This window comes from Anolis carolinensis, chromosome 4 (assembly GCF_035594765.1).
Source record: "Anolis carolinensis isolate JA03-04 chromosome 4, rAnoCar3.1.pri, whole genome shotgun sequence".
Lineage (NCBI taxonomy): Eukaryota > Metazoa > Chordata > Lepidosauria > Squamata > Dactyloidae > Anolis > Anolis carolinensis.
The window spans coordinates 206777825-206800326 of NC_085844.1; the positions used below are offsets into that span (position 1 = coordinate 206777825).

The 22502-nt window shown below is 38.1% G+C and overlaps 1 protein-coding gene across 3 annotated transcripts in view; it reads left to right on the forward strand.

The window, feature by feature from the left end:
• The window catches only part of cttnbp2nl (CTTNBP2 N-terminal like), a 35711-nt gene extending 16844 nt beyond the window's left edge, over positions 1 to 18867 (forward strand). For 2 of the 3 annotated variants that reach the window (XM_003220440.4, XM_062978660.1), the window contains 3 exons: positions 10870 to 11100; positions 12842 to 12949; positions 14804 to 18867. In XM_003220440.4, coding sequence (XP_003220488.2) covers positions 10870 to 11100; positions 12842 to 12949; positions 14804 to 16267 — 1803 coding nt within the window. In that variant the 3' untranslated portion in view covers positions 16268 to 18867. The remainder of the gene's footprint in view (positions 1 to 10869; positions 11101 to 12841; positions 12950 to 14803) is intronic. The other variant, XM_008109837.3, reaches the window with a different exon arrangement.
• Positions 18868 to 22502: the final 3635 nt, after the last annotated feature.

The window sequence follows — 22502 nt, forward strand, 5'->3', positions numbered from 1 at the left end:
TTGCCATTTGGAAGCTGAAAGCAGTTCTATCTTGACAAATTTAGAGCATTTTCTTAAACCAGGCTGTCCTCCTTCCATCTTAACAGAATGGTGAGACATGAACTTCTTGTTCTCATTGACAGGTATCAGCATGTTTCTCTTAAAGAGATGATCTGGTGAACATCAATTATGGTAGTCTCTACAGGCAGGAGTGGCAGCAGTTTATTTTCTAGATTTATAAGTAACCCCATTAGTACCTTTAAATCTCTGTAGTTCAGGTTATTACATGTAACTGGCATGGTTTTAAAATCTGTTGCGTGGTATTATTCAGTTTTCTATAGATCCTGTCATTTGACTACTTCTGAGAGTTTGCATGGAGTGATATTCAATGTATAGTTACTTTATTTTCCTCGTTTTCCTCTTTGTGATGTCCTTGTAATGAATAAATGTGTATGTTTGCTCAGTTACTCAGAAGATATGTCATGTTAATTATCTGATTTTTTTTTTAAAAAAACATGCAGTTGAGTTCAACAGGCATATAGCAAGATGTAACTTGTCCCAGCCACAATAAAAATAATGATGTCACTTGTCATTTTGTATACATTCTTATTCAGGCAACATACATTTAGCTATGCATTTTTCCTTCATGTCACTGCACCAGTAGTGACATAGACAGGGCAAGGCAAGGCAGGTACCTTTGTAGGTACATAAGATGGTGCTCAGTTAAGCCCCAAAACATACAACTTTTAATAGTAACCCAGTTATCGGCAGTCATTATGTCAAGAATAAATCATATGGCAGTACTAGATAGCTTACATATTGATACTTGTGCACACTGTTTTTTTTCTGGTGTTTTTATTAACTATGGAAAGGGTTTTAACAGAAGTTGAAAAGAATGAAGTAGGATTGTTCAGTGTGAAAAGCCTAGTGAAATAGTGTAGCGGTGAAGATGATGAAGTATTTTTTCTGTTTCCTCTTTCAGTCTGAAGGTTGAAATTCCTGAACATTATTTTATCCATGATAATTTCATTCAGCAGTAATCTTAAATGGCTTGAAGGTGCTTGAAATCCTTCAGCTAATTACTATGCCATGCCAAATCTCATTAACTTGCATTTTGATTTGGAGAAGTTATTACAAGTATTTTAAATAAGTACCTATAATGTTATTGGCTTGCAGTCATGAGTTTCCCTATCTTTTTTTTTTTTTTAGCAAGGGGAGGCAAAATCAAGATGAGAAAGGTGGGCTTATTCCAAAAGAAACAATCATGCAAGGACACTCAGGCTAGGATAATTTCACACTCTTGTCACTGCAGAAAGCTTGTAAAAAAGACTAGGCATGTGAGATGGTTTACCATAGTGGAAAAAGGTAATCAGATACAGACAGACATTTTGCAATTTTTGTTATCAGTTTTGCAAACCTTGTACTGCCATTTTTGCCAGCTTTCATATAAGACTGTGTTTACCAGATCAACTTGAAGAGAAATTTGACAAACTTGCTTTCTCTGAGTGGCTAACTGTAAGGCCACTGTCATATATAGAATATGGAATCTCATATGTTAAATAATTGCTTAGTTGAATCCAGCTTATTGGTTTTATTTCATCTTTGGGAAGTAGCTCTTGCATTATTACATGCTTATTCTTGTGTAAATCTAACTAGCATTTGTTTATATGACAAAAGGATTTGCTAAGGAATTAATTGTCTCTTGAAAACCATACAAGTTCTCTGTATTTGACAGATGTAAGCACCAAGAAAGTGGAGAAAAATAAAGCAGTACAAAGTAAGATAGCTCTTTTGTTGTATTATCTACTGATAATATAGAAAAGAGTAATAGCAAAGCCTGTCATGCTAGATCTTCATCCTTGACTAGCAGTCTTAACTGTATACCAGAAGAGTTCTGTGGACAAAATAAGTTAAAGCAGAGAAAGTCCATAAGGCCATTTAGAGCATTGTGTCAAATTGCAGCTTCTTTTGACCAGTGGAAAATTCCTACAGCGGAGACAGGCAGCCCTACTGAGAATCCAGAAACTAACACATAGGCCTTTGAAACTGTAATGCTACTGGACAACCATGGGTGTGAATGTTTCACATTGAAAGCAGTCAGTTATTTCTAATTGCCACTGACTGTTTTTCGTCTCCGGATCTTTGGGAACATTCACAAGACCCAAGAGTAGTGAGCTTTTTTTTAACCGTATTATGCTGGGATGTGAAAAAGTGCCTAACACAGTGCAGGCAGAACTAGGTGTGTCAACTGTAGGAAATTATTTGTTTTATTAATGAAATAGCAATTCTGTGAAGCCTGTGTTACTTTGGGACCATACATGTGAAAAGGAGTTTAAACTTTCTCAGCTCTGTTTCCAACAGACAAATCTCTCGGAAGCTGCTATTTTCATTCCATGAGATAGTCCCATGGGTGATGTTTTGAATCCTGTATCTGTATTTCTGAAGACTGTTTTATTTTCTTGAAGGAGCAAGAGTTTTGAAAGAAAGTTATATATTCAAATGCACTGTAGGTTGCTTACACTTTCAATTCTCTGATATTGCAGTGTTTCTGGGAAACAGTAGTAGCAGTATCTCCAAATAACTCAAGATATTTACATACTTTTTCATAAGGTATATTCACATGGACCCCAGAGGTCTGAGAAGATTACACTTTGGGTGCTGTCATTTAGTAGCATAGTAGTTACTGTAGTCTGTTTGATCAATAACTGACTAACTGATGGGTGTTCGGGAGGTGGAAGAGAATAGCTATTTCATTTTTAATTTTAATATATGATTTGAGCTAACAGGCTTCAGAGAAAATAAGGACTAAGTAATCCCAATTACAAGAAACAAGCCCAATTATAGTCAAGGCTTATGGCCAGTTGCTGCAATGTCTCTCCTTAAAACAACATTTTACTCACAGGTGAAGTTGAATGTGTTGCTGTAGGCATCCACTAAGTTTCAAGGTATGCTGCCATCTCCATTTCCCGCAAGGGCATTTTGAAAAATTAAAGAACGAGCCATACCTGAATCTTGTCAGGTAATAGTGTGTTTAGCTGCCCAACCCAGGCTCTGAGTAGTTTTAAGTGGAGGGGAGGGGGGAGTAATCCTGCCATTTGATATGTTGGAGGAAACAGAGCAGGTAGTGACAGAGCAGAGTGAAAGATTGCACCAAAGGGGAAGCACAGCCAAGGTGGAATAGGGTGGCCTTTGAAAGGGTAAACCTTGTTTTACACTGTTAAATTCATTTTACCGTGGTTCATTCATTTTTATCACATTTCAAGTTTTCATTCTACAGATGTGGCAAGGGGAAGACAAAATGCCTTTTCACTTTGGGGGTATACAACCGCTAAATTGAGGGGTGTTTCTTTTTACATTACCCAAAATTAATGTGTGGCGTAAATAGAACTTGCATATTTGTAAGGCTTTAAATATACTGGTAATTGCTTGATTATTGTGCAGAACATCTTTCAAATCTGGATATCCTGTACCCCAGAGATAAGAAATTCCTTCTTTATCATACTTCTGACTGATTAGATTCATGCAAGAAAGTAATCTTTCTCATTTTTTCTGTACACACTTGTTATTACCTCAGCCAGTAGTTATTTTCAAACATCTGTTGGGGGTTGGGGCAAACAGGAATAAAGAAGTTCAAGATTGCATGGTAAGCTATTTAAAGAAGCCTGTCTGTATAGATAAAAGCTGCTTGAGAATTGTGGAATCTAATAATACAGTAAAGGCAACAGTTGAAATAGCTTGCTTATACAATGTCAAAATAGGAAAATAAACATAGGGCGGCAGGACTCTACTTTTCTGCCTTTAATTGCAACTTCAAAAAATTGTTTTCCAACAGACCTCAGGGGTCGGAGAGAAACATCCTGTTAAGCCATCTATAAAAAGAGTGTCCACAAAACATAAAAAAGCCTGCAGGAAGTATTTCTCCCAAGACAAATCCTTTTGGGGAAATAATGCAATTTCTTCCTGCAGAGTGTGGCTTTCCTTGTGAACTGCTTGTTTCAGATTAGCTGGGGCTACTTTCACATGTCACATCAACAGTTGTCGATATTATTAAACTTTCCCCTGATTATTTCTGTATCATCTACAAATGTTCATCCATATGTCATGTTGTTGTTCTTACTTTTAAAACTCTTCACAATTTCATTCAATTTTATCCTGTAAGTAATTTGGTGTTGTGTGCATAGTTGACCATTTCAACACTCGCACCCTCCACATCATTTATGGAAAGAAGCATTTGTTCCACTGATGACCCATAGGGATGCTTATGACTTACTTTCCTGTATTGTCCTCTCTGTGCCCAACTCTGTGATCAGTTTCTGGTGAAGGAGTGAATGTCTTGTTAGCCCATTCTTATTAAATGTCATTCCTTTGCATTCAATCTGTTATGTATACATTTTTGTTGTATAACTCTGACAATATCGCAATATTTTGTAGAAGTATAATACACAGGGGATATTTAATGTTGCACTTGGACAAAATAGGGGATCCCTGTGTGTGCCTTCAGGTTGCCTGTCAACTTACACTGATATTAGATATGACATAGTTCACGACATTAACTATAACCCCTACTAGTTCCAGAACTTCTTTCAAATCTCAGACTTTTAGGCTTTAATGAGTAACATGGGAAGTCATACGTTCAGTCTTAGATGAAGGCAACAGTAAACTTCCTCCAAATAAAGACTGCCAACAAAATCCCAGTCATAGGGTGGTCATAAGTAAGAATCATGAAGACAACAACAAATCAGTCATTCTAACATTGGATTAGCAAACTATCCCTAGCAAAGCTATTGGAAATAATAGAGACGGAATTGTAGTTCAAGAAATAGAGAATAGGGAGAGCACCAGGAAAATTATGAGCTATGGTTGAGAGGCTGAGAACAATGAGAACTTTATATAAAATTAGGGAATTATTTGTGAAAATTTGTTTTTCATATATTTTGTTTAGCTACATCAAGGCATACTGATTAGTTTTAGTTGGAAACAATGTAAAAATAATGCCTTCCACCTAGGTCTTTAACAAAATATAACTAGGAAACTACAGTTTTCCTTTTTTTCATGATCTTATTTCAAAGTGAACATCTACTAGTTAAGATGTTAATTTTTAGGAGGTAAAGATGCCAACTCTTGTGAGTATGCTTGTTGTACTGGAAATAGTTGGATCACTGTCCTGAAACCTTCAAATGGGACAGATAAATAACTAAAATAATAAAAGGAAGTTGCTTGTCATTCCAGTTTAATAATAAACAGTAAGGAAAGAACTGTTTGTGCTTTCCTGAATGGAACTGAAATCACCTCTGGATCCTGGAGAATATTACAGTGTGATAAGTGGTTGTTTGAAAATTAGGTTGGAGGTGTCTTTCTGTCATTCAGTCAAATAATGTGTTTGAGAGTACAATTGCCTCCTTTCAATGTAATTCAAACACATGGTGTGGTGTTGTTGATTTGGTTTTTTTTAAGAGTTCTACAAATCTTTTTTATGGCCCAAATTAGAATTATAAATTTAGAAACATTCACTTCCTTTTTAGATTAATCACATTTTGTCAACTGAATTGAGATGCACTCTAGTCTATCTTAACAATGCCTAATGCAGTGGTTCTCAACCTGGGGTTCCCAGATGTTTTCGGCCTACACCTCCCAGAAATCCCAGCCAGTTTACCAGCTGTTAGGATTTCTGGGAGTTGAAGGCCAAAATCATCAGGAGACCCCAGGTTGAGAACCACGGCATAATGGAACTGAGTAGCTTCACACCATAATTAATACACTAGTGTGCTTCAATTGTTAAAATTAGCAAGATTTTAGAGTTCAGGTAAGACTTCAAATTGTACTTAACCTAAAACAAAAACTTTTTGTCCTGATAGCTATAGTAGGGTTATCAATCCTATAACTTGTTCTGATAGTATTAAACCATAGTTTATAGTTACGCTTGAACATAGCCTGTTTCTTAAATGATGATGAAATGAAAATCTACACTTTTTACAGAACAGCTATTGGTTATTTCAACTGAGTTAACATCTCATGGTTTTGTATACTTCCTATTTTCATACTCTTATCAGGCTTTAGTGATCTGTTACTATAGTGTATATTGTATTGATAAATCACTCAAATGTACTGTAACATTTAAGAAGCACAGCAAGGCAAAGTAGGATTTTCTGCTTGTTTTATTAAACTGGTAACATTCCATGAAACAAATTGCATTTTTGTTGCTTTTTTTTAAAATGAATGTACATACATGTTAACAGTTAGCTAACTGATAGCTAATTTCTACTCTCTTGAGCTTGCATGAGAACAAATTCCCTGGGTTTTTTTTTGTTTTTGTTTTTTGCCTACTTTAAATAAAATATATTCCAAATGTATACAAAAGTCCCTTACTTTCTTTGGAGTATCAAAATACTGTTACGGCTGAACTGTTTCTGTCAAGCAGTGATTCATTCTGTTTCCACCCATCTACCACTACTTCTAGCAAATAAAATAGCTCCAGGAACAATGCTACAGATTGTACTGGGGATGTTATTGCCTTCTCTAACACAAATGGTTGGTTTGCTTTTCCTGTTGCTTTGACAGCTGTCTGTTGTTTAACAAGATCAGCAGAGGCAGGGCTTTATAGAGCTACTGTTTGAAATTAAAATCTTTATTGACGCTGAAAGGGCTACTGTATTTAATGTAGTTATGACTTAACCATGTGTTTATGTTCATAAAGATACCCAGATGTGTAGCATACATGTAAGCACAGAAAGTACTTAATGCAACTACATTGTTAGTCTTGCAATAAAAAAATTCTCTCAGGACTGCCATATTTTATTAAATTTCTACATAGGACTTCTTTTTGTGAACAATAAACATTGCAAAGCATGAATAATTTTTCTTGAAGGAACAACTCTTGCTGTCAGATTGTAGTAGAAGATTCTTTTCTTTAGTTCCAACATAGAGCAGATATGGTGAAATGACTCCAAAACAAATACACACTTTGAATAATGCAAGCTATTCTGGAATTAGAGGTTGTAATCCTTCTCTGTAAGGCCCTGTTTTCTGAAGAAAACTAAACTCAAGATTTATTATTCAGAAATGATCTAGATGTCTTTAAGGGGTTTTTTTTCAAGATCCTTGGTGAACTGGATTTTAGCCTGACGAGAAAAGATCTGGATTATATTTTCCTAAAGCCATGATTATCACACTTCTATATCATAATCATTCAAATATAGTATAGAGTTGTAACATTCTATGATAGGCACTGGAATAAAAATTCTGCAAAGACTTTAAAATCATATTCTGTAGCGTGTGTGTGTGTGTGTGTGTGTGTGTGTGTGTGTGTGTATATATCTCCTTGGGATCTTAAGTATGAGCTATTGTTTTTATTTTTAAAAATATAGCTCCATCATTCTATGCTTGCTTGAGGTTTGTATATATTTTAGTGTGATGCTTATTCTTTTGCATCCAATTTACTTTTGGATTTTTATACTAACAATTCAAATTTTATACTAACAATTTGTTTATCTATAAAGTAATCTCTCTCCTATATCGTGTAATGTAGCTGTGAAAAACATGGTGTATGTATGCTTGTGTCTGATCCTCTTGATCAGATTTTCATGTATGTATTACTCGCTTTCACCCACAGGATATGTTGGTTTATTGTTCTCTGATAATGGAGCCTCTAAATTTCTCTAATTTGGGAAGTTAGGGTTAGAAGTGGGTTTGTTCATCTAGAGCCGTGATAAAGAATTTTGTGGCCCTCTGATGATTGATTATTGCCCTGGCTTCAATAAAAATTTGAATCAATCAACCTTTGATGTAGAGTTTATTCTGTGACACAGGCAAGACCTGCCTAGAGGGTCATTAAATTGCATGTCTTATTTACATGTTGTAGTCTTGCAGTAGATGATCAAAGTCTGGAAAAAGTTCAGAAGCTCACCTTAAACCTTTTTATATGATCTGTCTCTTTGAACAAATAGTTTTGTCCTGTGTGCTAGATTTACAACATTCAAAGCCTAATCTGCTCATGCTTATTTGACATGACATTGTAAGCTCCATTGACAGGAAACAAGCCCTATTGGATCTGTGCTATTCTTAAGCTAGTTAAGAATGGAATTTGGAAGAGACAAATGATAACGTGAGAGAATTATTTTTCTGCTTTTGTATACATGAATCCGTGGTATTCTGTGTAGGATTAATGTTTCTGCATACTTCCCATTCTTACAAAGATGTATGTGTGATAGATCAACGGTCTAAATAATCAGCCTGGCATTAAATTTACTGAACAATAGTTAAATACAACTGTGCTGCTCTTTCACTTAATGTTTTTGTGGACTAAGATTAGGCAAGTACTATTCTATTTCTTAAATTTCCCGAGGTATTTTTCCTCTCTGCTTACAGAAACCATTCATGAAATGCCCTCTTGTTCTGTGCTGAGCAATTCTGAATGAAAAGCAGTGTTCTCATCCCAGAGTAGAAAAGTAATGTCTGTGGTTCAGATCATGTGATTCAATTGGTAAATTGGGACTTGTTTTGTGTGTCTAGAGAATTTTTATGGGCACTGAATAAGGAAAGAGATTCCGGAATAGAATTTCTCAAACAAGCAAGTGAGCACATACTGTAATTTCCATGAGCTGAAAGCTACTTCACTATTGGGTTTTCTTTTCACAAATATATTACAGAGCCACATTGTGTATCCCACTGTCACTGGAGCACTAGCAGTGGGATTCTGTGAAGCAGTCAGCATTGTCAACCATGCCTTTTACCTTAGTTGCAGCATATCTTCTACTTGGACTAGAGTGGGGGTGAAAAATGCCAATCTGCCTTGCAGTCAAGGAGCCATTTATAGGAAGCAATTTGTCATTGTTGTAACTGGACAGTTGTAGTTGGAGCAACACACTTGCCCACCATATACTCCAGCCCTTCTGTAGTTAGTGTTGCATTATGTCCTTGTCTCTCCCCCCTCCACATTATTGAAGCATAGAGTTGAAAGAGACCATATGGTCAGTCCAATCCCCTGCTATGCAGGAACACACAATTAAAGCTCCCCTGACAAATAATAATAATAATATTATAATAATAATTTTATTTCTTACCCAGCTCTCCTCGTGGCCTGAAGCAGGTTGCAAGATAGTTAAAAAACATAAGCATTATAAAGATTCTATAAATTCACATATTAAATTTTTTAATAAAAGATACATATTAAAACTTATTTCTATACAATACATATTAAATAATAATAATAATAATTAATAATCTTTATTTAAATCCTGTCCCATCTCCCTATGGGGACTCGGAGCGGCTTACAGCAGTGTGAATAATACAACAATAAATAATAATAAAACAACCAGTTTAAATTAAATCAGCTAAAGTAACAACACAAAATCGATACATAGTGAACCAAAACAATGTATTATCGAAGGCTTTCATGGCTGGGATCACAGGGTTGTTGTATGTCTTTCGGGCTGTGTGGCCATGTTCCAGAAGTATTCTCTCCTGACATTTCGCCCACATCTATGGCAGGCATCCTCAGAGGTTGTGAGGTATACCTCACATACCTCACAACCTCTGAGGATGCCTGCCATAGATGTGGGCGAAACGTCAGGAGAGAATACTTCTGAAACATGGCCATACAGCCCGAAAGACATACAACAACCCTGTGAACCAAAACATATTAAATTAATAACCATCATCCATAAATAAACAGGGATTAAAAGCAATTAAAATATCTCAGCCACTGCTCTAGTTGAAGGAACCTGTGAAGTCCAGTTAAGAAATTTAATTCCATTTAAATCCTCCAACCGTTGTGTATTATGTTTAACCATTATCAAAATCCTGTTTATAAAGCTAGGTTTTCAGTTCCTTTCGGAATGTTGAAAGAATAGGGCTTGCCTGATCTCCCTAGGAAGAATGTTCCACAGTCGGGGGAGGGGGGCACTACCGAGAAGGCCCTCTCCTTCGTGCCCACCAACCGCACTTATGATGGTGCAGCAGATCTTAAAGCCCAGACAGATTCATAGAGAGAGGTGTTGTCATATAAATAGGCTAGACCTGAACCATATAAGGCTTTGTAGGTAATAATAACCTGCACTTTGAATTGGGCCCAGAAACATACAGGCATCCAATGGAGCTGCTTTAATGGGGGGGGGGGGGGTTGTTCCCTATAATTTGCCCCAGTCAGCAACCTGGCTGCAGATCTTTGTACTAGTTGTAGTTGTGCTGCTGCTCTTATTTTAAAGGTTTGCTGAAATCATTTTTTCAGAAGTTAAATTCTCCATCATGTTTTGCTTACAGTGGAGAATAGTGGCAGTGAACACACATTTCTGTGAACTCTTACCAGAGCTTCTTTCTCTTGAACATTGTCGTCAAGGCTAGAACACTCAGACCAGCTGCCCTGCATTTCCTTGGTAGATTGATCCCTCATATTCCTGCCAGGCTTTTGTTTGGCTTTGTGAAAATTGAATAGGAAAGGGGCCTACTCTCCCCATCATACCATCACCAAATGTTTTTCAAATTTTGCTTATCAAATTGTTGGGATCTTTGCTAACAAATGTTATGATTTCTTTTTCACAAAATTTCCTATTTAAAATCTGTTTTTAAAAAAGATGAAACATAGGCCTGGGCTTTGAGGTAAGACAGTGTTCGTTAATTTTTTTCATTGCTGCTTGGTCATACCCTTCTTTGGGTCTACTTCTCTCTTCCTTTCAGTCAGTCTTCATAAATTTTAGATTGTTAGATTGAATTGGATCTCTCTCTTATTGTTCATTAGTGTCTAGTGAATGTAGTCTTTGTTCACTAGAACCCCACTGTGATTTATTTATAGCTAAACTACAGTTGTCTTGTGTTTTTTGTTTTGTTTAATTCCTGTTACTGTGAGGTGGTACAGTTTTATCCTGAAGGTTCAAAATGTTATATCAATTGTTTCAGGCCCAGCATAGAGATACTTTCATTGAAGAACGTTATGGAAAATACAACATTAGTGATCCACTAATGGCTCTTCAGCGAGATTTTGAAGCACTGAAAGAAGAAAATTATGGTGAAAAGCAACCTGTTTGTGCCAACCCCTTATCCATCCTGAAGGTAGTGATGAAACATTGCAAGAACATGCAAGAGAAAATGTTGTCCCAACTAGCTGCTGCAGAGAGCAGGCACAGAAAGGTGTGGTACAAAGTCCTTTGAACTCTAATCAAACTAATAAAATTGCCTCTCTTTAGAAGGTAATATTGTAAAACCGAGTAACATCTGCTGAACCAAGTCTTTCAAACATTACTTGTGTTTTCCTTTTTTAACTCCAGTGTTGTTGAAAATGTATAGATGTCATAAGTTCTCAGATAAGATAATCTTGTTATCTCCTTCTTACCTACTCTTTTTGGTATTTCTCTGGAAGTCTCACTGGATAACAATCACTGTTTTAGCAGCTTGAATTTGTTTTGGAGCTGGAAGGCACACCATTCAATCTCAGAAAATAAAATAACCTTAGTAGGTTTTCGCTGGAATTATTAACCTGAGGGAGAAATTACTTTGCTGAATCTCATTTTATTATACTGTCTGAAATATTGAAGAAATATTACTTCAATATCTTTTATGCCATGCCTAAGTATGTTATCTTAGAATTAAGTCTAGATTATTTTGTGAATATGTTCTCTGCGCCGGGCTGTGGCACAGGCTGGTGAGCAGCCTGCTGCAGTAAACCACTCTGACCATGAGGTCATGAGTTCGAGGCCAGCCCGTGGCGGGGTGAGCACCCATCAATTAAAAATAAAAAATAGCCCCTGCTCGTTGCTGACCTAGCAACCCGAAAGATAGTTGCATCTATCAAGTAGGAAATAAGGTGCCACTTATAAAGTGGGGAGGCAAATTTAACTAATTTACAACGTTGGAATGAGGAAGTGCCGTCACAGTGGATGATGAAGCAGCTGCTCCCCCCTGTGGCCAGAATCGAACATCCCCTCAGAAGAAGGTTAAATTGCCTCTGCGTCTGTCTGTTTCGGTCTCTGATGTGTTTATGGGCATTGAATGTTTGCCCTATATGTACACAATGTGATCCGTCCTGAGTCCCCTTCGGGGTGAGAAGGCCGGAATATAAATACTGTAAGTAAATAAATAAATAAATAAATTCAGCCTGAACTATGTTGGTTTGGAAGCTGAAGGCTTTTGCTTTTTGTTTTTTGGTATGGGATTTTCAGTTTCTAAAATATTTAGTAAATCCAAACTAATCCTTTCAAGACAGTTGCACAAGTGATAGTATGTGTATCCAGTAGCAGATCATGTTGTGCTAATGCAATGTACAATACATGCCAGTTTGTGTATTCCTTTTTGCGTAAATTTGGGTAAACGTACTAACCAAAAATAAAAAAGACGAAGATATTGCCTCACAGTTGCACAGGAGAAAACTGTTAAATTCCTTCTGCTTGTTCAGGGCCAGTGGGGTGGGCAATCTCACAAGAATTGGGGGGGGGGGGGGTAATGCCATATTTTATGTGATGCTGGAGGACCACACCTACAAATCTACTTTCATCTTCACTAGCACCGCCCAGACCCTAGTATCTAGTTAATTCCAAAATCATTGGAAAGAGTTTCTGTTGGCTGCTTCGTTTGTTTCAGCATCTTCTCTATATCAGGTACTCCTTGCTGTATTTCAGAAGAAGAAACTGGCTAAACCATCTCGTTCACAAGCTTAATGAAGATATACATTTGAAAAAAATTGAAAAGTGGACAGGCTAGCCTGGGGAGAAGGATAGACTATTTCAGTAACCAAAGAAAAAGGAGTTCACATGCCATGTTTGAGAGTTCTTAAATTCTTAGTTAAGGAAAAAGAGGCCTGGTCTTCACATCTGAATGCACTAGTAATTGCTACTCTGAGTAATCTTGATTGACAGTGTCCTTTTCTACTTAAAAGGTAATTTTGGATCTTGAAGAAGAGAGACAGCGGCATGCACAAGATACTGCTGAGGGAGATGATGTCACATACATGCTGGAAAAGGAGAGAGAGAGACTCACACAACAGGTTAGCTTTATCACTACTTAATTAGGTCTCAAATGGAAATTATTAATTATTGTTTGGGAGCCTTCTGTGGGTGGCTACTTTTGGTATCTTTATCTTGAGAGTTTACTCATCCTATGAACAAAGAACTAGATTTGCAGCAATATTTTTTATTTCATTTCAAAGAAGAAGATCTTGTTCTGTATTCAAATCTGCAAAGTGACCTGGTGTTAGAACATTTGGGAATATAAAGTAGCATTTATGAAAGGCCATGGTTATACCATATGGGTTTGCTTGTTGTATATATTCTTCCTGTGCATGTATCAGTGTACATGGTAAGGAACCTGATTTTTTTTTAAGCAATACATCCACATTATAGTCACTTTATAGTTGTTCCCTGTACTTAACCAGGCAGGTTACAGTCATCAAAATACATTGCTGCTACCAACTGCATTGGTAACAGCTCCACTTGGTTACCAATTTGTTTCCCCGTACAATTTTTGATGCTGGTTATAACCTTTAATGTTCTTTATGGCTTACGTCTAGGCACTGGAAAATCATATATACCTGTATGAGCCTGGGGCTTGCACTCATTTTCTCAACCACACAAGCCTGGTTATTGGGGATGTGAGATAGATGCCCCTAAATCACGGGTCCCCAAACTACAGCCCATAGGCAACATGCAGCCCATCGGAATCATTTATCTGCCCCAACCCACCCACCCCCACCCCACAGCGGTGGTTACCTCCTCCATCAAGGAAGGTGCGTGTGTCATGAAGAAAGAGGGGGGAAAGGTGCACACTTTTCTCCTCCCTTGCCCCGTGCACTCCTCCGCTGAGGAAGGTGCACAGGGCGAGGGAGGAGGGAAACGCGCTCGCCTTTCCCACCTCTTCGCTTGCCCCACATGCGCCTTTCCTGCCTCTTCCCTCACCTGCCTTTCTCTGCGATGGAGGAGGCAAAACAACAATAGAGGCATGCCTGTGGCGAAAGGAAGAGGCAGTTTTTTGTGGTCTTGACTTCCCAAATCATCTTTGAGGTTTTTACTTTTTCCCTCATTATTTTCTCTTAATTCCTTTCTCCTTTGCTTCTTTTCTGGTCTCTACTCCGTCAGGGGTGCTTTGATTATGTTTTGGTGCACAAAGGCAGAAGGGGGTTGGACTAGATGGCCCAATGTGTCTTTTCCAACCCTCTTGATGATGATGATTATGATGATAACTACTATTACTATTGACATTGAGGCTGTATTTGTTCCCGTTTGTTTGTTTGTTTTTACTTTAAAATAAGATATGTGCAGTGTGCATAGGAATTTGTTCATAGTTTTTTTTTTAAACTATAGTCCAGCCCTCCAACGGTCTAAGGGACCATGAAGTAGCCCCCTGTTTAAAAAGTTTGGGGACCCCTGCCCTAAACTCTGGAATTCCCTTCTTGACCCTCATTGCTGTCCTTGGGTTGGCTGGCAAAAGCATTTTTTTATCCCAATAGGTTTTTAAAGTAGAAAGTTTTGAAATAACATTTCTAAGTTAATATTTAAAATATTTTAATTGCATTTTATCCTTTAAGTGTAGGTTGGAATTGTATTAGTTTTCATGTTTTAATTATATTTTATGTTTAATTTTTTGTATATTTGTAGCTGCATTGTTCTTTTGAAAAAAATGTAAGATGTCTGGAGTTATAATTTTTGGAGAAAGGAAGGATATCAATAACAACAACAGCAGCAGCAGCAACTGATAATTTTGCCATATATGTGTGTATGTGTTGTGGTGATGGTTCATAAATGCATTGATCCATCTTTTTCTTAATTTTAGCATATTTTGGTTTTGTATGGTATGTATTAAACAAGATGGCTTTTTTTTCAAACTCCTTTGATTTGTTTTCTAGCTGGAGTTTGAGAAGTCCCAGGTGAAGAAGTTTGAGAGAGAGCAGAAAAAGCTGTCCAGTCAGTTGGAAGAGGAACGTGCCCACCACAAGCAACTGTCTTCTATGCTTGTGTTGGAGTGTAAGAAAGCCACAGCCAAAGCTGCAGAGGAAGGACATAAACTTGGAGAACTAAACATGAAGCTGGAGAAGGAAAAAAGCAAAGTGAGCCAGTTGGAGGAAGAGCTGGCAGCCAAGAAAAAGAGGGGCTTGCAGATGGAGGCGCAAGTAGAGAAACAATTGTCTGAGTTTGATATTGAACGAGAACAGCTGAGGGCCAAGTTAAACCGTGAAGAGAATCGCACAAAAGTCCTGAAGGAGGAAATTGAAAACCTGAAAAAAGCAATGAAAGAATTAGAGGTTTCTTACAAAGTTGCCAACAACAAGGTTGAGCCCACACAACCCAATGTCTCAGTGGTGTCAATTGCAGCTGGCACGGAGGGGTATGCAGGTAGGTCAGTAGCTTGCCAGACAGAAAGTTCCCTGGCTGAGAACACCAGCCAGGTCAATACTGTTAGACTGGCACACATGTTAGCAGCCCCCTGTGTCACAACTCCCCACCCTTATGCCAAGGCCAATGGGCACTGTGATGCTGATATACAAGCAGATGTAGAGGCGGCTCATCCTAATATAGAAACCCTGCAGAAGAGTAAGCCACCTGGATCAGCTTCTGAGAATACCACAGAAAACAGTGGCTCCCCTGTAAGAACAGAGTCGCTTTCCCCTTCGATCCCACCATTTCCTTCCAGTGGGATATCTTTATCGCCAAGCAACACAGCTTCATCATCGCTGACATCCTCCCCATGCTCCTCCCCAGTCATGACAAAGAGGTTGGTTGGAGCGTCGGCCAGCAGCCCCAGCTACCAGTCTTCCTATCAGGTGGGAATCAATCAGCGTTTCCATGCTGCGCGACACAAATTCCAATCCCAAGCTGATCAAGAGCACCAGTCAAGTGGCCTCCAGAGTCCTCCGTCCAGAGACCTGTCCCCCACTCTGGTTGATAATTCAGCTGCAAAGCAACATGCCCGCAATACAGTCACTCAGGTTCTCTCCAGGTTCACCAGCCAGCAGGGTTCTATTAAGCCAGTCTCTCCTAATAGCTCGCCCTTTGGCACAGACTACCGAAACCTGGCCAATGCGATGAGTCCCAAAAGTGAATCTAGCCCAGGCAAAATCTCCAGCCCCTTAAGTCCATTATCTCCTGGAATTAAATCGCCTACCATACCCAGAGCTGAAAGAGGGAATCCTCCGCCAATTCCTCCAAAGAAACCTGGTCTGGCTCCTTCTCCAGCCATTCCTACCCCGCCAACCAAAACCTCTCAAGTTACTTCTTTGGGCTCTCCTGTAGATTTGGCAAGTAGCTGCTCAAGCAATGCTGTTGTAACCAATGGGAAAGAAATAGAGATCTTATTGCCAACAAATAGCTAGTCTCCAGAGTCACATTCCAAGTGTTTACCATTCTTGGAGCTGAAACACTGTCTTATCCACTCCATGTTATTTATTTGATTAGTAGCAATCTGTTTGTATAACACATTTACTGTACTTTTCTTTTGTTTTTCCCTCATGATTATTAATATGACTTGTATATTCTAGAGCTTCTCGGTGTCACATAGCAGCAGACGTACCACGTTTTAAAAAGCAGTTGATTTCCTATGCTGGTAGCTGACCAGTGGACTATGACAACAAAAACAGTCATTTTAAAATTATGCAGAAAAACATGCCATGCAAACTTCCATTCCAGACAGACATTTTCTAAGAAGTGCCTGAGCTAAAGCCTGCAGATATGAATGTGATCCTCTGCAAACCAGAAGGGATTGTCCAGCTGCAAAAAGCACAGTTTTTCTGAATCATGAATGTTGAAATCAATACTGTTGTTCCTTTCCAGTAGTTTTGTTAACAATATGCTACAGAAAGGAAATGTTCCAAAGGTGATCAGTCAGTTGTTTCCCTGCTATGAACAAAGTCAGTTAATTTAGCTTCATTGTCGGGTGCACTTTGGTCCCCATTGCCAAGCTTTATGCAGTCCAAACTTTCCTGAGATATAACCTTTAAAAAAACTTTGGAAGCTTTAAACAATCAGGGTGTCATTTTTTTCAGTGAAGTATCCATTCTTTGAATATATTCTTTCAGTAGAGGTAAAATAGGTAAGCTGAAGTATTGAAAAAGTGGGTTGGGTTTCTAATATTCCTCATGCATTCTACTGTTGTGTTTAGACTTCTGAGAGCAGGATCTTTGCTGTTAGTTGATAAAGATCTTAATATTACTTGAACTTATACATGTTATTCAATTCGATACAGGTTTTTGCATTAGAAATATTGGATCAAATCTTGATGATCGAAAGCAATAACATAAGTGTTGCTCGATATACAACAACATTGTATGTCATGCTGACATAGGTTTTGATTATTAGGTTGAATGTTTGTAGAAGACAGCTGCCCTCCTGGCAGAACTTTGGAAACCAAATCATTGAGTTTTTGCCATAAAGAGGTTCATATATGTATGTGTATTGTATAAAGAGAAAGGGGCATGCATGTTATGCACCCAGTACAATGAGTCTTAGTGTGGTTATATTATTGAGCTCCAGATTTTGTGAAGAAATTGAGAAAATGACACTTACAAGGCTGCTTCTTCGGCTTTATCCACTTTATTTTTTAAAGCCTTTGTCCACGGAAAGAGAGAAACATGAGGCCAATAAAAAGGTGAAAGCATTTCTTTCCTAATGGACTTCCTATACTCTACATTTGCTACAATTGGCTCTCTCTGCGAACCAACAGTTCTGTATCCTGTTCATGTCAGAAATTTATGCTATAGGCTGCTTTACCCTAAGATACTACAAAAGTGTGTGCTCAAGGTCAGGAATATGTTGATTGTCTGCCAACTGACTTTGTGTAATAGTGTATGTCAGTATCTACAGAAACAGATGCTTCCACTATCATATTCTGCATTTCCTGGACCAGAAGATCTTTTGAAATCATGGGACACTTGCTGCATCATCATGCCGAGATACCGGATTAGATAGGGGAACAGGTCAGCCTCCGGATGATGTTGAACTTTAGTTTCTGTCAGCCCCAGAAACTCCTGCTCCTGCTGGTAATTGCAATGCAGCATCATCTGGAGGACCACATTTTCTGCATTCCTACACTAGACCAAAGCTATTGAATACTTCTTGCAAAAAATGTGTCCAAGCTGTATATGGGGTAGCCAGTAGTCTCTGTTTCCTGGTGTTTTTATAGAAATACTAGACAAGTGTTTGAGCAAAAAGCTAATATTTCTGTGACTGCTATTTTCAAACACACAGATACATATTTGTTCAGTATACTGTTTCCCTTTAGCCTTTATATTAACAATACTTGATCATGACTTACAGGAAGATAGGAAACAACTGTAATAAGCACATAAACCGTTTAGTTGGGAAGTACAGGTTTTTCAGAAAGGGTTGCACAACTAAAAAAATAATTGAATGATTTCTTGTCAGTTTTGCTCCTAATCTTAAAGGGAAAGTATTGTAGCAGCTCTTAAAAAGTATTCCCTTGGTGTTTACACTAATTTGTATCCTTTATGATATAACTCTATAGAGATTTATATACAATTATGAATTTTAATAGGAAATGCACTGAGTACTGTATTCTGCAATGGATTGTAGGAAAAAAGAATGCAAAAGGAGATGTGTATTTTTGCTAGTAGTCTTATCTTCTGAGATTAAACTAAGCACAACGTCACAAGTGGTTCCAGCTAATTCAGTGAGACTTCTAGGGTTAGTATTTAAGTTTTCTGTAGACTTATGTATATAGGAATAAAATGTTTAATCTTCTTTGAATCATGTATTGCTAGAAAGGTTTGCCACTGGCTTAACAGGATTTTAATGAAGTTCAAACTGCATAATCTAGTATTAATTTTCATTAACATTTGTATATTTGTAAAGTCAAATGTATGGAACAAAAGTCTTTTTTATCGTTTTTATAGCTGGCAGCATTAAACATGTTAAACATTCATACTATCAATAAAGGTTTTTATTTTTATTATTTGAATCCTATGTAAGAATCTGTTTGAAATGTAGGTTAGACTGCTTTCTTGCCTAAAGATTTTAATGGACTAACATGACACATTTAATAGCAATAGACATGCCACTAGCTTTTATTGGTCTCATCAAAAGGAGAAACATTCAGCTCTCCAGATGTTGATGAACTATTCACAGAATCCCTTTTTATTGGCCCTTATTATTGGCTGATGGGAATTAGAGTCCATCAGAAGTTCCCTAGCTGTAGTCAACATATAGGCAAATCCCCAAACAGCTGATAATACATGTCCGGTACTTTTCAACGCAAAGTAGCAAAGCTATTAATACTTGGGGACAATTCTGTGAATATTTGCACAGCTCTGTTTTGTTCTTGAAAGTTTAACAATCCATTCTTAAGAGTTCATTAAGGTGAAGTATATTTGCATCAGTACCAACTCTTATCACATAAAATAATACAGTATTATGGTAATTGTGTCTTGATGGCTGTCTTCCAACAACCTTTAGATGCACAACCACATCCTTTCATTTCTGCTGCATTTTATAGACTGCATTCGATAGCAGTCTGGAACAGTGAACCAGCTCGCTGCTTGATTGATTCTTTATCTTTGACTTCAAAAACGAACATGTTTATTTGCTAGTAAGGAGTGTTCATTGGGTGTTTCTTGAAGTCAGTGTAGTTTGACTGCTACTTGGGTGTATCATTAAGCAGCAAATGAGTTTATAAGCAAGTTTAACACTTTGGGTGCCAGGATATGGCTTGGAATACTTGGCCAACTTGTGCAGCAACCAATTTCTTGGGATGAAGACAGATTTACCTTGCTGCAAAGCCCTCACCCCAGTCTGGAATGTTGCTGCACATACTTTACAACAGCAACTGTTTCATAAGTTTCCGCCCATGTGCTTCAAGTAGGGAACATATTAATCTCAACTGTGGCAATCTACTTAACCCAGCCCTTTCTAAGGCTGCAATTATTGGGAGTCAACAGCCGCCTTGAAAATAGATTTTAGCAGTTTCATTGCTTTAAAAAGTTTTCTTTCATGGAGAAGAAGCAATGGTTTTTGTTTTGCTTTGTTTTGGGCCACTGGTAACAACTTGGGTGGACAGAGGATAGTGAAGCAAAGTATAAAGCCATCTTTGTTTCCCACAAAAGAAAGCAGTAGCTCCATGCCCCACAGCTACATGAGATAACTTGCCTGGAAAATATAAGTATAGATTTCTTTTTCTTAGGAAACAGCAGCTTCTGCCTCTTAGGAAAAACATTAATTGCAATAGGATCCTGCTGTAACCACATGAATAGATGCCTAGCTTTTAAAAAACTTCCTATATCTTTACTTTTGTTTCTCCAGGTTAATTTAGCTTCCTGAAACAGAAAAGCTGGATTAGAAGGTTGTTTCATAGGAGTTTCCTTCCTTCCTCCCAGTTGCATATATTCTAGGATAAGTGCAAAGGTAGTAGTACTCAGATCCACTTAGTTAAGATCTCTGTCCCTTCAACAACTTTTAATCCAAGTGCATCCTAAAACAATTCTTTTCTGCCACCTTGTGTTGAAAATAAGAAAATGACACAGATTTTACACTTAAGTTCTTCAATATACATTTGCTATTTAACATTTGCATTGTATTAATTTAATACAATTTCGGATTGGAAATGATCAATCTCTCCACCACCATTAGCACCAGAAAGCCACTTCCAGGCATAAGTACTGCACCTTCCCCTGTTTCTAGTTAAGAGCAAGGGAGATAAGCTGGAGACAGGCTAGCTGTTTCCTTGCAACATCAGAGCCTGTGCAAAGACGCTTGTGCCAGCAGGACTGCTGACCTGAAGGTTACCGGTTCAAATCTGGGGAGAGTGAGGATGAGCTCCCTCTGTCAGCTCCAGCTCCCCATGCAGGGACATGAGAGAAGCCTCCCACAAGGATGGGCAACGTCCTTGCAGACAGCCAATTCTCTCACACCGGAAGTGACTTGCAGTTTCTCAACATGGAAAAAACCCCACGGATTCTTATTTCTACAGTAAATTCTCGAACATATCCCCCATAGATATGGGAATCATTCTATAATTGCCTGGTCTCCCCTTACAAGACCAGCACTGCTATAGAAAGTTAGATGCAGAATCTGATATGCAAGTATTGTTGGGGAACACATGCACTTAATTTAAGTAAGCTGTGCTTGTACAGATGCAATAGGAATGGGTCGGGGCGGGGGGCTGTGAGAACCTTTCTTCCAGTGCCTCCACACTTCAGTATTTTATTAAGTCTTAAGTTAGTTTTCAAGCTTTACTTCCTATTCCCTGAACAAGGGATGAGAAATCTCCTTGAATCTGAGGGACAAATTCATTTCAGATGAATTCTTAGTGGGGTAGAATATCAGCAGTCTTAAACTTCTAGGCTTTTCACATGTCGAGAGTGGAATGCACATATACCAAGATCTTCTGACGACTAGGTAGAACCAAGATGTAAAGGAGGTGGTAGCTGTGCAAGACCTAAGTGCTTTAGAAATAGAAATCCCTAATGTCCCTAGGTATTTTGACATGTTTTTAGATCATGGAAAAACCTTTCTTTAACAGGAAGTGACTGAGTCACTTTAAAAAAATCAACATGATGCAAACTCTGCTAAAGGACATCGGGGAATGCCTAGGGGGCATTTGGGAACATTTTTTGACTCTTAGAGCCACAAAAATGTATCTGGGGTGGGGTATCTCTGCCCACCGCTGATCAAAGTTTTTTCCCCATTCCTTACATCTATCTTGAAACTTCACATATTGTTTTCCTGTTCAGTGGCATTTCTGTATGATGTCTAATTTTTGTACAAATTGTCCCCAAAGCCATGGAGAAATGAAGGCATAAGGACTAACTGATATCTGAACTTAGGTGTGTAATACATGGGTTGTCACAGAATGAGGTTCCTGGGTACCACATAAAGAAACTCAAATTCTTCTTCATTGGGGAGCTAAAAAGCCAATAATGAAGGGGGGGGGGGTGAAGACAGAAAAATGACAGTGGGATTTGTGTTTATTGTGGAGGTTTTGAAAGATTGGCAAACTGGCTAGCTTAGCCTTTTAACAGCCTCTGCCTTCTGTGACCCATGATTTAGCCTGCAAATTACTGCCCTTAAGCTAGAATGATGGGATATTGCTCCATAGAAGGCTTTGCTCCCTGTTGAAAATTTCCTGGGCCAAATGAATTATAGCTTACTGAAAGCGAATTTCCAGTGATTTACATTGATCTAGTTCATCCCTGGCAACTGTGGTTTGGACTATCCTACCAGAATATTAATTGAAATATTCCGTCCCTAAAGCACAGATGGTAGAAATCAGCTTTTCCTGGACTTTTTCATGACATAGGCACTAGAGGGCAATATTTACACAATTTTATAGTCAGGAAACCTTTGACAAAGAAATCCAAAATCCACAAAATAATTATACTTTTATTTGGAACCCAATTGCATAAAACGAATTATGAAATCTTTTGAAGTTTCTGTGGCTTCTTAATCAGCAAAAATGTTAAAAATCATATAGGAAAGAAAACTGACCATGTTAGAGTTGCAGGCCCATGCTTTTTGTCAGATATTAGGGGCAATTAAGATGGTCTGGGAGGATCTCAAAGCAGGCAAAAAACGACCCCCCCCCCCTTCTTGGCCATGTAG